Consider the following 17,455-nt stretch of genomic DNA (forward strand, 5'->3'; position numbering starts at 1 on the left):
GCTGGTGTTTAGCAGTTTTGTTTACTGTGTTCACGTTTACTTTACCGTGTTCCTGTTTACTTAGTTTAGCATGCTGATATTTGCCAATTAGCACTAAACACAAAGTACAGAGGCAGAGGCTGATGTGAATGCACAAAGAGCGGGAAGACAGCTAAACAGGAGGTGTAAGGAAGCGAAATAGAAATAAAATACTAACATGCCATGTCGAAGAACGTGTCGTTCCCACTCGAGGCTGTTGGTGAAGCAGCGGCCGCAGAACTCACAGGGAAGACGCTTCTCAGCACCGCTCAGCACAGTGCTGCTGCTGCTGCTGCTGGGAGATGCAAGGACCTCTGGAAAATAGAGTTCAAATGATCAGTCAGTCTCCGAATACAGTAATTTCACAAGTGTTCATTTCCTATTCGCTACAATATCCGAAAACAATAAATATTCATTGCTATCAGGCAATCAGGGCATCTACATGTGGGTCATGTTAGACTTTCTCCCAGATAAACCTTTTGTCATTTTTCTCAAAAAAACAAAACCCAAAAAACACATTACATTTTACACATTTTACACTACATTTTAAGCACAATTTGATATACAAAATATGAACTAAAGGACTCCCACCCCATTCATTATTGACTGTCTTCGGCTTGATTCATGCATTCAACTTGAATTTATATTACATAATTTTGGGTAAATTGTATGTTGTTGTTTTTTTGTGGCTACTTTATATACAGTTATAAAATCAGCTGCATAGAATATCTAAATTCTAAATTTTCTGTAATTTCAGTATTTTAAGTATTAGACACTTATTTTGAATGCTTTTCAAGACCTTTTCAAGATCATTTTTAACCAATTTTTTTGACAAAATATATTTTGCCTTTTCAGTTTAATTTAAAAATTAGAGGCATATATGTGGCCCTGCACAGAGGTAGCTTTTATGTAAGAATATTGTTACCAGAGTGCAATAGGTTATTTTACACTTTGACAACAGGTATTAAGTAAAAAGACAGTATTAGGCTCTTTGGTAGGTTTTGAGATGTGTAACATCAGAAATGTGGACTTACATGCAGAAGAGCTTGACTCATTTTGATAAAATTAAATTAAAAGACAGATAAATGAAGTTAGATAAAATGTGGCAATTGAGACCTCACAATTTTAAATTTAAAACTATTTATCATGGTCTAATATTTAGAAAATTCAATTTAAAACATTTTAACGTTTTAAACGTCCACGTTTAAGGGACCTGCAGACACCCTTATTGTACATGTCACAAAGTAAAAATTCTTAATGTATTAGAAACTGGTGACTCCTCTAAGGAAAAAGATATCTAGTAAAATAAAAAAGCGCTCGACTTTATTGTTCTAGTATAGGCCACCAAAAGTTTAATTTGTATTTAGAATATCACCAATTTAAATAATAAAAAAATCAGTACTTTATGTCTATGTATCGACCCACTACCACACAAAATGTCACAATACCATGCTGTATCCATTTTTTCCCCCCAATCTTAATATTGTGGTATAAAATCTACTTTTTCCTTAAGTGCGCAGCAATACCAGTCAAGTACACATGGTGAATGATATGCTAGAAGAATAAAGTGCAAAAATCAATTCAGAATTATATGACTGTAGCTACTTTGGAAGAAAAACACCGCTCATGAAGAATAGCTAAAACACATTTAAAAATCTTATGCATGCTATGGGACTGATATTCTGCCAGTGGGATTGTTTTCTTACTTATGGGCCCATTTGTTTGGCTTAAAAGGAGACGCAGGAGGTTTTTCACACATATCACAATTTGATATAAAATTACTGCGACCGCAACAGCAAATGGCTTTTCAGCAGATTCTCATTTACTGTGTAATCCCGAAAGGTTTTGTAAAGAAATTTGTTGTGTGATAGGCTCATATGCAGCAGTTAAATAGGATTCAGGTTTATATTTATTCTTTCAGCAAATATCAGTGGTGTTATTTGATAGTCTGAAGCTAATCTTTTGGATATGGACGCTGTCTTTTCAGATAAATATGAGCAGATAACATGTAACTACCTTGTAGGACAGGCTTCTCCTCCTCCACCCGCCTGACTTCCTCTTCATCGTCTTCCTCCTCCACCTCTTCTTTGATGTTGTCCTCTATCTCTTCATCATCCATGTCTCTCTGTTCCTCCACCATGTTCTCCATCATCTCCATTTCTTCGTCGTCGTCCTCCTCCTCCTCTGCAGCCACTTTTCCGTCTACAACCATCTCCATGATTTCTCTTTCGTCTTCCTCCTCTGCACTGCTCTCTTGTCCCTTTATCATCTCCAGCTGGTCCAGGTTGACGCGGCCCATCAGCTCAAAGTTGCGGATAACCTGAAACAAGATGTACTAATCAGTTTGGTCTAGTGTGCTTGGAGCAGTATTAAAATTCCTTTTTTTTTTACCACACTTTGTTGACACCTTAAAACATCAGCATGTGAAAGGGTGGGTACTAAATTTGCACAAAGCATTACTTTTATGTTTAGGTGTTACTTTTTCTTTTTGCTGATGCCTTTTTTCAAACTTAAGTTTTTAGGCTGGTCTAAATTTAAATTAGCCAGAAGTGCGACTGAGTTTTGTATTTCTTTTGAAGGTGAAGGCCTGTAATAAGATTGTAGAAATTAAAAACTGAAATCTCTTCATTTTTCCTTTAATGCATGTCAACAACAGATATTTAAGTGTTTACAAGATTGAGGCATTTATTTACATAACTCTAAAGGCAAAAATATAATAGATTTTTGGATTGCCGTCATTGCTTTTTGGACCCCTTTTGACCTTCAGCTACATGTGAAAGGACAAAAACTCCTGCACATGTCAATGAATTATACCCACTTTATCAGCCCTGGATAGCAGCAGATACACAAATTACTTTTCACTTTTATTAACACTGTGAGGTAAGGCATTTTGTCCTGGCAGAGAACTGCGTTCTCTGAGTGACCCTCTAGTTAATATTTTTTATAGTTTCATACAGTTATTATCTTTGTCTGCATACATTAATCAAATAAACTGCATACATACAAACTGCACTGGCACCATGTATGTAAACATAGCTGGGGAAAGAGGGTGCCTGCATCGTTTATGCATATGCATATGATAGCGGTGCTGTTTGTCCATATAAATTTAACTTGATAAGGGTCTGAGGTTTGTAAATAAAGTAGAAGGAAGTGTGCATGTACTCATGAACCAGAGGATCGTGTTCATGATAGAACGAGATGTAAACATTAATGGCGTCCTCCTCAGCTGAGCTGAAATGTTAGCCAGCTCAGTGGGATGAAAATATGTTTCTGATTTTGGTGTACTGTCCCTTTAAGTAGCACCTCTTTTTTGGCAAAATTATACTCTAAATGAGAAGTGTATGTAATAATAACCAAACATTAAATGTTTCTCCTCTTCAAAGTCCCTCATGTCAACTTCAGTCAAAACAATAATTTTCTTGGATTTTTTACCTTTGACATTATCTATATATAGGGATAAACTATATTTATCATAATTTCCATTTATCAATCATCTATACCTACTTATTCCAATTTTGGGTGACAGGAGGGCTGGACCTTATCCCAGCATGCACTGGATAAAATTGATGATCTATGTAAAGAATTTTAAAAAAGATAACTGGGTGCCCTTTTACGTTTAATGTGCTCTAAACTTCTTAAATGCCACCTGCCTTCTCACATTATCTTATAAATTATCTGCATTAACAAAGACTGAGAAATTAAACCTTTTCTCTCCTGGACGAGGTTAGAAACACTGAAGCAATCTGATATGTGATTATTTTATCCCGCTGTATTATTCAGTGGCAGCTCCTTGTCATGGAGTTTGATTTTGGCTTCATAAGCTGCTGTTGCAATGCTGTGTTGTTTGATAAATCACCACCATATGGTAATATTCACTTTTAAGTACTCCAAACAGTTGAATGGAAAAATAAGAGGGGAAGAACAGAGGTGTTTTGTGGGCCAGTTTACATACTTTCATACTCCTGATTGACTTTATGGCCCACTGTAATTGGAATCTTCTAGTAATTTCTCATCTAATAAAGTTTTATTACGCATGTTCAAAAAAATACACCACACACACAATAAATGAAAGCTTTGAGGAAATCATTAACTGGGTTCTCCCTGCTTAAAAATGTAATGTTGGCTGATATGGATTATAGTTTGAAACCGCTGTGGGGAGAAGCTTATTTACATTTAAACTAACGCTTGTAGTTAAGCAGACTTTTCATCTCTTTTTTGTCATCAGTTCAGTTTTACACAATAGGCAAAGCGATTTTAACATTTACTAAAGTTTGGGTAAACCCCCAAATCACCAAATAAATATTTTTCCTATGCTTTAGGTGCACTTTCCTGTGTATGAGTTGCTATGCACTTGCCTACTTATATAGATAATTTCTTTTAAAAAATGCATCAGTTATTTTTTTTAAAAGTTGTATGTATCTGGGACTGTTTATGACAATCCACCTGGCTGCTAAAGATAAATTTGATTTCAGATTTGTGAATTGGATTTGGCATAATATCTTGACATTGTGGGAATACAGACTTGATTGGCACAGGCCTCACGATAATAACCCCCCATAAAACCAGCAGTGACCATATAGAATTAATTGAGCAGTTGTGTTGAGTGTATAAGCTGTAAACATCTCATGTTGCAGTCAGACTGACATGATCTTAAACCGCGTTCAATAAGACTCTGCATCGGATATAAGCCAGAAAGTCTCTAATTACATTGTACAAATCAGTTATGTAAGGCACGTCAATTTAAATTCAGTTACACTAAACTTCATGTTGTTAATATATGGACTCCCACTGACCTTGTGCTCCATGCGTAGATGCTCCTCCAGCTGGCTTCGCTGACTGGTGTCGTAATAGCAGAGCTGGCACTGGTAGGGTTTGATCTCAGCGTGCTTCTGCAGGTGCAGCTGCAGAGCCTGGTCACTGGAGCATGTGAAGGTGCATTTGTGGCAACGGAACACGAGGCCCTGCAGGTGGCGAGACAGCTTGGAACGGCTGACCTCTAGCGGAGCCACGCGCTCCTCTGGCGAGGGAAGAGGAGAGAGGAGAAGTGGATTATTAGGTTGGAGAAAGAGAGAGAAGAGCAGTGAGAAGTAGTGACAGAAAAGGGAAGATTGCATTCGTCATATATATACACACAAAAAGTAATCCCAGAGGCTCTTACTGTTGTCAGTTTCAACACAAACAGTTCCTCTAAACAACAGGAGTCTCAAATAAAAACGACCCCTAAAAGTTTTATTGACTTATTACATCAGTTTCATCCCTCTGTACTTGCTGTTAAATATTTAAAGATTATGCAATGCCTTATTATTCTGTAAACAAATAGGTCCACTTATAGTTTATGTTACTTGTTTACATTGTTTGAATTATGTTTACATAATCTTATATTGGTGCATGTCAATGTTTCTGCTGGTCACTTGACTTGAGACATCACTCCAGGAAGTTACTGCTAAGAGCCAAAAAAAAAAATAGCAGCCATCGCTCCTTCTCAAGTCTTTAACCTCAAAGTTAAAAGCAGTGTGAACAGTTTAATGTAGGAACTATTTTCTTTCAACCAAACTACGCTCACCAACCATATCACTGCACAGAAGAAAGCATGAATCTACTGAGTCAGTTATTATTACAACTCAGCCGATGAGGAGGCCATTATGTTTACGTCTAGCGCTGTCACAAGCACGAGCCTCTTGTCCATGAGTAACTCCATGCTTCCTTCTGCAAAGATATATAAAGTTCGAAAGAGTTCCTAGGTTTAGTTTTTCAATTGTATTTTTTATTTGGCACTTTGAGCACTACAAGCCCAGTGCCATCTAGTTATACTATATTGTAGAGAAGGCAGACAACACTCAGCAACTCGCACCAAAACAATCAAACCCAATAAATAGCATTATAGGTAAGAGGGAAAATATATACTTTGGATTTGGGGGCAAACTGTCTCTTAAAGCTAAGATCAATTTTTTTGTCTAATTCTCAGCAAGAAAGCAAAGCATTTACCAAATGTTGAACTCTTCCTTTAACAGTATAGTTTAATAAGTTTCAATTCAGCATGATGTGTACCTCTGTGCAGGACGATGTGGTCGATCATATTGCTCTTGTGTTTGGTGTGGTAGAGGCAGAGAGGACAGCGCAGGTCTTTAGGGACGTCTTCAGGTATATTGTTGTTGTGACCGGCCTCCACGTGCATGGTGAAGGTATTCCTGAGATAGAATCACAGACAGAGAGAAGGATCAGTAAATTATTGAAAGAAATTATTCACTGCTTGTCTACCTAGCATCTGTGCAGATGAATAGTCCTTGAATGAACGTTACTATTATTTTACATAAACAATTAAACATACATAGTTTATATACTTTGCTGTTTGCAGCACATATACTCACATAAACATCATATATATGTCTCTCATTTTTCTATTTTGTCTCTGCTGAATTCTGTCCTTACTTGTAGCAGGTGAAAAAGGAGCAGTCTTTGCACTTGAAGAGCTTCTTGCCACCGTGGCGGTCCCTGTAGTGTCGACGCAGGCTCTGCATGTATCCAGAGCTGAACTCACAGAACTCACAAGTGAGAATGCTGTCTGGCCGATTATCAGCCACCGTTGAGCCGCCAGGTGTTGAGCCGGAAGACATTTGACTGCGGGAGGCCAGCTGGTAATGACTGAGTTGTTGACGAACATCCGCTGGCTCCAGGTATGATGGGTCTTAGAGAAGGGCAGGGAAAATGAGAGAAACTCTGTTACACTGTAATGCAGATTCGAGTGAAAATGGAACAGCTTATAAAATACAAAAAATTTAAAAATAAATAAAATACAACACATTAACCAGTAGTTTTTAACTTTTTTGGCTTGTGGCCTTTTACAAAAAAATAGTGTCTAGTTGGGGATCCTATTTTTGCCTGGATGTGCACACTTAGTCCTTCTTTATAGTTGGGCCTCCTTGCCCATTTCAGATGTTTACAAATTGTTAGCAGTTCCCCAAAAGAGACATTTCCCCTCTAAACCTCTCACATGGTATCAATTAAATAACAGTCCGTGGCCAAAAAAGGTAAACTCTCCGGTTCTAAAAAATTAGAGTAAAGTTCAAAAAGTTAATGCAGATTTGTGCAGCAGAACTTTTTTCTTTCTTCTTTAGTAACACATAAATCACCTCACGACCCTCAGATTTAACTTGTCTTCCTTGGAGGGGGCCCAACCATGAGGTTGAAAAGTCCTGGACTAAACAACCTAACTATACAATAAGTAGTAAAACCAGCTCCACTAGCTCCAGCTACAACACTAAAATACTACTTTTGCATCGACTGCCCCAAGGATGACATTTTCTCTGTAGGCCAACCCGAAAACTAGCACCGCCATGGTTCCTCATCAAAAAGCCTGTGGGATTTTTCCATTAGATTTTGAATCATTGCAGAAAATAAACTCTGTGGTAAACTAACATTTATGATACTTTCATGTTTTCTGCAGCTAGATAAACTTCCCAAATGAACACCACTTTCAGGATTTGTGAAGCCTAAATGTAATTGTCAGAAGTAAAAAGCTAACGTTAGGCTAAGACAAACTACGCTACAGTATCAGCTTTGGTAAACTTCCTTCCATTTTGGCAGCGCACAGATTTCCCTGCTCATCTACCAATTTAAATTTTAGACTTAAATTTTGGCTGGCCTAGGGCTTTTGCTCGAACTGACGATTGTAGCTTAACTACAGATGGTGTCCATGGTGCGAAGGTACAATGAGTATAGACATGGATCAAGACAGCAAGTCACCTCTCTTACTCTCTCTATCAAACGTAGATCAAACTGATTTAAAAAAGAAAAACTGCGCAAAAACTCCCTAAAATGTCTTCAGAAACATATATAAGTGCATAGTTTAGCTGAGTTTGTAAACAGAGTGAGTGCCATACTGTTTCCTGTATTGTTAAAACAGAGGCTAACAAAACTGAGATTCTTACAATGTGGCCACCATATTGCTTTTTGTGTCAAAACAGCCAAGCTCGGGCAAGTATTTGGATCTTCCTACTGCATAGAAAGCTGAGTTTTATGAGAATACTATCTTTTCAGCAGTGAAATACTTCTTTAACAATGTGATAATGTCATATAAAATAGTATATATGGTTACGGGGGGCCATTTCCAGCAGAATACTTACTACTAGTAGTACTTTTGATACATAATTACATTTAGCTGATAGTTTGCATTTTTTCTTGATAATCATTTTGAGTGCAGGACTTTTATTTGTTATGGAGTATTTGGTACTTTCATTTTAACATAGAAAGATATCAGTGCGAACAACCTGTATGGACAGGAAGCAGCCACTCTGACAGGAACACATAATCAATATAATATATGCTTTGGTGATTGTAAGATGATTTGGGCACTAGTTTTCAACCCACACAAGTCACTTTACATCTAAGACTCATCTTCTTCCAATTTTGCACAGCAAAATGACCTACTTTATGTGTCTTCTCTTTCATCTGCCTCTTCTAATACATTTATGAGAGATGAATGATTATTTCTTCAAAAGGAAAATGCATATGCTATTGTTTATTTAAGGCTATCAGCAGACAGGAGTTGGTCCTTTTCTCCCTAAAGGAGACAGTGCTATGGGGAATTTGGTTGTGCTCGCCCCCAATGCCTCCAGATGCAGAAGTATAACTATGACTGTCATCATTTGTCCGCTACCTCTTTTCCTCCTCATTCCCTTTCTCAAGAGTCTATAATATCAGGGAGCAAGCTCATCTTCTCGCCCTACTTTGAGCCTCCAACACATCAATAAATAAACCACAGTGACACTAATAGAATATCTATCCGTGTGAAAAATGCCTCATTCAGCACTCAGAGTATGAGGAAGCATGGAAGAGAAAAAACTTTTCTTTTAAACTTTTGCTTTACAAAATGCTTGAGATCCAATTTCTCACTTTTGGAGGAGAGGCAGAGGAATTCACACGAATCAAACAATGCCACAGTTGATTCATGCTTTTAATATCCTTTCTGCATTGTGGAGATGTATGGAGATGAGATAGCAGATGGAGAGCAAATTCTGTCGTAAGGTGGTGATGTGTCTTTTTCAATGGATTAGGGGCCAAAACCATCTATTACCTCTCATAAATGAGAGGTAGGATACTGTATGAGGAGTTGAAGCAGACAGGGGAGGGGGAGGAGGATGCCTTAAATATATTTTAAAGATGACCTTAAAGCAGCATAAAAAGTGAGGACGGGGTTTGAGTTCAAAGAACTCGGTCTGATTAAAAGTTTTCGAGCCAATCAAATCTTAATCTTTTCAAAACAACCCCCTTTTTTCCACTTCAAACATCAGAATTTTAGACATCCGACTGAAGGTAGCTAGTTTGACACAGCAGAGAGACATTTAATATGTCAGCACTGCTCTCTCTCAATGCTTCGCTTGTCTTGGTAGGGCACAGCTGACGGTGGTGGTTGGTGCATTGAGGAATGCTGCCCTGCTTCAGCTCCAGGAAAGATTCCACAGCTCCAGCAGCAAGGTGACAGCTGCTGCCAAGAACAGTCTGTAAGCTAAAGCAGCGGCTGCACAGCCACTAAAACACCTTAAACTTGGCATAACATCTAGGAGCTAGCTGCTGCAGCAACCTACACTGCAGGTGCCTCTTTGATAGGAAACATTCTGTAAAAAGAGGTGCCATAATCACCATTAAGGAAGGCTTAGGCGGTCAAACCTCAGCTGTCAAACTACCATGAATATGACACAATTTTAAATGCTTACCGTTGACTCTCCTGATTTATAGCAAATCGAATGCGTTGCATTTCTGATGCAATTTTATTTTATTTTCAAGAGCATGCCATGTGCTATGCATAAAAAATATTTGTGCTCTATCTGCAATGATTAGTCATTTGATAGGAAATGCATCAGCAGCTGTTTTGATAATCGACTTTCATGTAATGATTCCAGTATCTCAAATGTGAGGATCTGATGTTTTCTTTGTCATAAAAAAATTAAATTAATGTCTTTGGGTTTTGAACAGTTTGGTGAACATTTGAGTACATCTCCTCAGCTGTGGGAGAAAATTTAAAATATATATATATATAATGTTGTGTTTTTTAGCACTATTTTTTTTTAAATTTATTCATCAAATGATTATGTAGATCACAAAAGACCTTTATATTCTTCCTCTTTTTTTATTATTATTTTATTATTATTATTTATTATTATTATTATTATTATTATTGCTATTTTAAAGAAAATAAGATAAATAAGATATAAATAAAATACTAAAATAAAAAATCATATACCACTAAAGGCCTTGGCTCCAAAGCTAAGGAACCCAGTTTCAAGGAATTCTGCACTACAGTGGATTCTGCTTTGATGCTCAATTGAGATTTTCCAAATCTAACCTGACAAGCCAACCATATCATCTTTTATCTACTGAGATAAATGAAATTATGCAGAATCTCATACCATCCGGGGCCAAGGGAGTCTGCTCTGTGTTACTGGCTATCCGTGAGGGCCTGAGGGTGCCATGAGCAGCCTGGGTAGCAGCCCGCAGTTTGGGGAGGGTCAGCGCCTCACCATGGTCTCTCAGAGAGTGCTCCTTCAGCTGGCTGATAGTCATAGAGGAGAAGGGGCACGACAAGCACTTGTATGTGTGCTGCTCACCTGGAGGACAATTGAGAAACTAAAGTCAACACGCTGTTTGAAATTTACAGTACAAAGGGAGCATTGGATGAGGATTTGCAGAGACTTGCACATGGCCAAAGACTCTTTATGAAAAACATAGTGGATAGTATATACATCCTCCATCACAAACATAGCTATTCTCCTCTGAGCCAATCTGGAACAAATACATTACGTTGTGCTCCTTTTGGACTAATTAATGTAATTTAAACAGAAAAAAGCTGCAATGCAACTGCAAACTCAACATATACTTCTCTTGAAGGTAATTTGGAAGTTACAAAGTTGATTTTGTATTTATTTTACAACGATCAACAATTCAGTGTGTCAGAAACACAAGTGCTACATGAGGAAACTTCCTCTGTTGAGTATGTATAAAAAGCTCTGAGTGTAAACATGGATGTCCTGCAGTTTCACATTACTAGAGGAAGGCGAGTCTGAAGGGGAGGCACATTATTGAGGACTTTTTTTTCCATGCTTAGCATGAAGCTTTTTAGCTTAAAGTGACAGTTCACAGTGACAGTTGGTGTGACTTGCAAAGTGTTGAAGATATCGGCCACAGAGATGTCTACCTTCTCTCCAATATTATGGAACTAGATGAAGTGCCTAAAAACCACATCTGAAAAACTCAACAGTAATGTCTCTTTCCAGAAATCATGATTCGATGACTCAAGATAGTCCACAGACCTTGTTGTGATTAGTTTCATGCAGTAACTATTTTTTTCCTATCAAACACCACCCACACAACATATTACCGTGCAGAAGGAAGTGTGCATCTACAGCTAACCCACCTAGCACCACTGAGCTAACTAATGTAACAGCTAAGCCAAAGAGGACTATCAGGACAACTCGGGCTATCATGACCATGAGCCTCTTGTCCATGAGTAGATGCACACTTGCATGCCCAGTGGTTTGGTTGGCAGGTGTATTCGGGGGAGAGAAAATAGTTCCTTCACGAAACTGCTCACAACAAAGTCTGTGGATTATCTTGATTAACTGGGTCATGATTTCTAAATGAGGACATTTTTGTTGAGTGTTTTTAAATGTATTTATTTGGCGCTTGGAGCACCAAAATCTGTGTGCCATGTAGTTCCATTATATTCAAGAGAAGGCAGACATCTCTACGACTGATATCTCTCAGTCACTCACACCAAAACAGTCTACACTGATAAATAGCACCACATGTAGGTGGAAAAATGTGTATTTCTGATTTTGGGTTGAACTGCTACTTTGAATAAAGTTTTAGTGCAGGTTTGGGCCATTCACAGACAGCATTTCATCATTTCATATAATGCATACAGCCACTTTCTGACTCACAAATTAGAGTCTTATATAGGCTACTGCCCAATATCTTTGATTTATGCTGCTACAGTATATGACTGTACTGAGGCTGCTTTGGCTACTGTGTGTGTTTCTGGCAGCCTTGGTAGAGTTTGAATGCACCCATGAGGGGGATTTATAGCATCTTGCTTCCTGTAGCTGTTGAATATATTTGCTTAAAGGCACTAATGCAGGCAGCATCCTGAGGAGTGGCGCCTTTTCAACCAAATCTGATCTGACAGTAACGTATTCTTATCAGAAGTGGTTTTAATAAGAAAACAACTTTCTGATTGAACTATTTCTGGTAGGAACATGTTTGGAAAAAGACAGCTCCCGAATGTGGATGTTTCAAATCCAAAATATCTTCTAAAAGCAAGGACACAAAGGAGAAGAACTGAGCCACAATCATGAAAATTTAATGCTGATTGTTTTCACAAAGTCGACAGAATCAGCAAACTCCACTTTTCAAATGTAATTGCGACTCAAAATTGCTTCGTGTCGATTATCCACAGCAACTCTTAGCGCTGTTTCTTGTTCTCCCCAATCAGACAGTTGAGAGCACTCAAAAGCCGTTTGAAAATTGGTCTTTCTGGTTTGCCAGTTTTGAGATTGTTTCTTTTGCTCATGTATTGATTTCTCAGGTGGAGCATTTTTACATTGGCTTGAATGTCTGTCTTTGTCTGCTGTCTGGCTCCCTCAACAGCAAAGAAATGATTACAGGCAATAAATCTCAGCCTGACTGAAGATACCTGTAGGCTTTCACCTTTGTAACACACCAAACAAGTTCATCGGCATACTTCCGAATAAATAACATCCACAATAAATTCATTTATTTGTGCTAAAACCATGATTCTTTTAGATGTGCTTAATTAGGTGTGTCTACTGTACTCCTCCAGCTAATCCACTGGTTACACAGTGCGGGATGAGCTAAATCAAGCACAGCATCTTTATGTGGATGATGATAAACAGGAGGCCGCTATACACTGTTAGTAATGGATACAGCTGTAAGGTTTGATTTAATGTATGTGTCGTGTATGTGTTTTTACCTGTGTGCGCCTTATGCAGGTGGCTCTTCAAGCGACTCACGTAGGCAGATTTAAAGGGGCAGAGTTTGCACTTGAAGGGCTTGTGGTGCCCGTGGTGAGACTGCACATGTCTGTCCAGGCTGGGGATGAGACGAAATACCCCCAAAAAAAAGAAAAAAAAGAAAAACAGAAGGGAGGATATGAGATAAGAGGATAAAAGTAAAAAAAAATAGATGGAATGAGGACAAAAGGATAGCAGATAAAGAGAGAAAGTGACAAGAATAGAGTACCGGAAAGAAAGAGAGCTCAACTCAACAGCATCCACTTTGATGATTTCAACAGCGGGGTTTTTCAGCAGCATCTAAAGCGCTCGATTCTGTTTACCTCCCAAACAAGAGCCGCACATTTCCAATGACTACAGAACAAGGAGCCGTGGGGTGAACTCATCTACCCACAATCCCTCGGTGGGAGTGAGCGTGTGAGTGCCTGTGGGGACGGTGGCTGTGTTTTTAATGCCAGCCTCCTAGGTGGCATGGGAATGCGGCTTCTTTCTGGGTCAGGGCACATACAGTACAGAGGGATTACACCTGGGAGCTCAGAGGAGATGAGGACTCTCTCTCACTCTGTGTTTCTGTGATGGATAAAACAAATCACACTACCAAAATGTCTGTCTCGCTGTAATGTTTGTCTTACTCTCCTAGGAGGCAGGAAATCTTACAGAAGATTGAGGTTTCAAAGGAACTGTGATAGGGTAAACAGAATAAGGTGTAAATTTGGGATGTGTACAAAGTGAGTTTAACATCCAGTTAATCTGCAGAACAGCTGGTGTAAGACTGGTGAGCTATGTGAGTGTGAGAGTTTAAAATAAACTGCTACCAGAACTACATATTTCACACCCGTGATTGTACAGCTGCAGGTATACAGTGAATTCTAGGACAGGCCGATTAATCACAGTTTTTTTTTTAAGTAGCAATTTTGGTTTCCGACAATTATGAAAACAAAATTGTCAAGATAAAATGATTATTGTGCCACATCGCATTTTGGAATCATGCTCTTGTTTTGTCTTTTGTTATAAATCCAGTGTATCCAATTCTTTAACAGCTGTGCGCTTAGTGTTGCCAATTTATTAACTCTCCATACCCTGTTTGTGACTTTTTTTTTTTTTTAAAGAGTACTGATAGATATAGCAACTTATTCAAGTCATCAGGGAAAAATCGAGAAACATATCATTTATCTGTCATATATTATTTCTATGTTACATATTTTTATTTATTTTTTTTCCCCTTCAGTTTTTTTTAGTTAACTTTATTTATTTTGTTTCTCAGTTTAAAAACTTTTAAATTTCCAGAATATCCAACACATGGTGTTTTCGAAGTCAATTAAGAATCATGCTAGATAATTGTGATCTCAGTTGTGACTGTAATGATCATGATTATTTATCATAATTTAATATATGATAAATATAACTCTAATATAACTTCCTCAAAATATAGATGGTTGTGGTGGAGTCTGCCATTTCCAGACTGGATTAAAATTGCTTTCACGTGCATGAGGGGCTATAGGAAATGGCGCTTGTATGTAATGCAGTGTTACTGTTTGTAATTTTACTTCATTAATATCTGTTTACTGATCCCTCGCCCAAAGCCATATCACAGCTGTGTTAAACTACTGCTGATGCAAGCACAGCTTTTCCTACTGACATCATATTTAAAAGCATTCAACTGGCAAACTACAAATAGACTTTAATTGTTAAGCTGATGCAGGAACCTCAGTTTGTTCTTCACCAAAATAAAAGCTGACTGTGATTGTTAATCAAAAGTGCATCAACAAAACATAATTTTCCCGAATGTTATGTTAGCAGATCATTTTAACTGTTTACTGTAGTATTAAATTGCACTTGCTGCCATCAGTTTGATTTATCCAAATCAACCAGGACTGAAATATTAAAGATTACATCTTGAACTAACCTTATTAAAAGGCACAAATGAAAGAAGGCAATGTTAAATAGGGGATCCATCCATCTATACATTAATACTGTTAAAAAACAAAAACATTCTGGTGAATATGTGTTTACCTTGGACAAAGTTGCTTCCTTTTAAGGAACCAGTACACAGGGGACTGTACTGCAGAAACAGTGTTGGAGGTGTCAAATATAGACCCTGCTCCTCTCTACTTACTTGTGTCTGAACGGTGAGACGAACTGGCAGTACTGGCAGCTGTATTTGTCTTCTCTGCTGAACAGCGCCATGGCTGAGTGGCTCCTCTCATGGGACCTCAGTCCCTGCATGGACATGAAGACTCGGTCGCACTGGGCACACGGGTGTCCTCCTGCCGCTAATCGCTGCTTCAGTTCGCCCTCAGACACCACGGCCCTGGCTGCAGCCACGAGGGCCGCTGCCCGTCCTTCAACGGCATCCGTTTCTGGCTCCAAAATCTCTGTGGCAACAGCATCACCACCTCCAGCAGAAGCTGTGGAAACTAAGGAGGGACCCATCATTGTAGCCATGGGTCTCTCGAGGCCATCAGCTTCAACTGCTTCATCCCCCTCGAGGTCGCCATTAGTCAGGCTCTCTGTAGGCAGGGTCAGGGGGATATCGCTGACTTCCTGCTGCAAAACAAAACAGAAGAAGTCTCAGATGTTCAGCAACCTTTCTGCTGATTCTGTCTGTCAGCCTTTTTATCATGCAGATGCACAACACTGCAATAAAGAGAGAAAGATTAAGGTTAACAATTTATTTGGATGGTCCAACATTGATGCTCAATCAGCCACCAGATGACAAAAATAGCTTTTCACCAGTATCACTTAGAGTCTGGCACCTCTAATCGTTTTTCCTAAATTGGGCAAATCATGTTAACAGCACATAAGCAACAGTTAAGCATCTGTCTAACACCTCTGGTTGTGTCTGTGCTGTATCAGCGCCATCAATGTTAGTTACAGCTCTCTCACCCCCCCCTCGGTTTTGTCGATTTGATCCATTTAAACTTGAGTACCGAATATTGGAAAATCACCATGTGGGTATGTCACTGACCTGAAAGTCTTTCTTTGCAACACATTTCCCTGAAACAGCCAAAACACCTGTCCAATGTACTTCAAGCTGCAGTGGCAGCCTGTAAATGAAACGAATGACTGGGTTGAGTCCAGCACAGGCAAGCCTTAGCAGTAACCTTAGGACAACTCCAACCCTGACATGAAACTCTGTGGTATGCTGATATTTGCTGACACACCATACTAAGTTGATATTAAGTTGATTGCACTACTCAAATGGAATGTAACATGAAAATTTGAGTCCAACCCCTCCAATCTGTCCAGGAGCTTTGTCACATATCATTCCCAACTGTCCTCCATCTTTTTTTAATACATGTCTCAACCGTATAACTCTAAGAATAAGAGTAAAAATCAATCATAATATTCACCCAAGCCCATCCATGGGTGAAATATCAGACAATAGGCCTATGGGCACAGATATCTGGTACTTTTGCCTGTCTTTGTGATCATTATGCATCTTTGTGTGTTTTTGTGTGCCTCTGTGGTGATTTTGTGTCTCTTAAAGGTAAGTTTGTGTCTTTTTGGGTTGTTTTTTGTCACTTTGTAGTCATTCTGTGTCTCTTTATTAAACATTTGTGCCTCTGTGAGGTCATTTTGTGTCTCTGTGAAGCTTTTTTATGTCCCTTTGAGGCACTTTTGTATCTTCTTTGGTTGTTTTGTGTCGCTTTGTGGTCATTTTGTGTCATTTGCATCTCTCTGAGGTCATTTTGTGTTTTCTTGTGGTTGTGTTTTTGTCTCTTGTAGTTGTTTTATGCCTCTTTCAGGTTGTTTTCCCCATTTTGCAGTTATTTTATGTCTTTTTGCATTTCCTTTTGTAGCCCACAGTAGAAAGGGGCATTAAAAAGTTAATAGACAAATAAATAAAGCCTTTATAATTAAACCATAGTAATGATAAAATGTGATTAAATAGGCTTACTTAAAATGTGACAGATAGAAAAACAACATAATGAATTAAACAGCCTTTAGTATTATTTACAAAATGATAGGGCATTGTTGATTTTGATGAGCAACCAATTGTTATCAGGTACCACTCTCGTTGTCCAATGAGACTGTTTATACCGCCTACGGATGTATTATAGGGAAGTCGGTCCCCCTCTATTATACATCCATGCGTCCACAAAAAAAGGGAAAATATGTATAACACTGTATTTATTTTGGGCAAAAAATATATTCACAGATGTCGATTTATGAAAATCAGACCAATATTTCTTGTCTTAATGAATGAGTTGATGAATTTCAAAAGAGCACTGAAATATATTAGAGCTAAACAAGCCTTGCACATAAATAGTTTGATTCATATCTTAAATCTTGATTAGATCTCTGTTTTTATTGTCTCCTCTTTTTCAAAAAAAAAAAATATTTGTTTTGATACTTGTGTTTATTTATTTATTTATTTTTTGTTTATTTTATGAAATGACGTTTAGTCT

General features: G+C 38.3%; 1 protein-coding gene across 1 annotated transcript in view; it reads right to left on the bottom strand.

Annotated features, from left to right (window-relative positions):
- Positions 1–17,455, bottom strand: part of znf462 (zinc finger protein 462) — a 63,412-nt gene that overhangs the window by 5,486 nt on the left and 40,471 nt on the right. The window contains exons 5-12 of the mRNA XM_042509838.1: positions 15,160–15,590; positions 13,004–13,122; positions 10,425–10,622; positions 6,448–6,703; positions 6,067–6,206; positions 4,812–5,035; positions 2,035–2,338; positions 197–332 (exon numbers count right to left, since the gene is read on the bottom strand). Of these exons, the coding sequence (XP_042365772.1) occupies positions 197–332; positions 2,035–2,338; positions 4,812–5,035; positions 6,067–6,206; positions 6,448–6,703; positions 10,425–10,622; positions 13,004–13,122; positions 15,160–15,590 (1,808 nt within the window). The remainder of the gene's footprint in view (positions 1–196; positions 333–2,034; positions 2,339–4,811; positions 5,036–6,066; positions 6,207–6,447; positions 6,704–10,424; positions 10,623–13,003; positions 13,123–15,159; positions 15,591–17,455) is intronic.

This window comes from Plectropomus leopardus, chromosome 20, assembly GCF_008729295.1.
Source record: "Plectropomus leopardus isolate mb chromosome 20, YSFRI_Pleo_2.0, whole genome shotgun sequence".
NCBI classification, from domain to species: Eukaryota; Metazoa; Chordata; class Actinopteri; order Perciformes; family Serranidae; genus Plectropomus; species Plectropomus leopardus.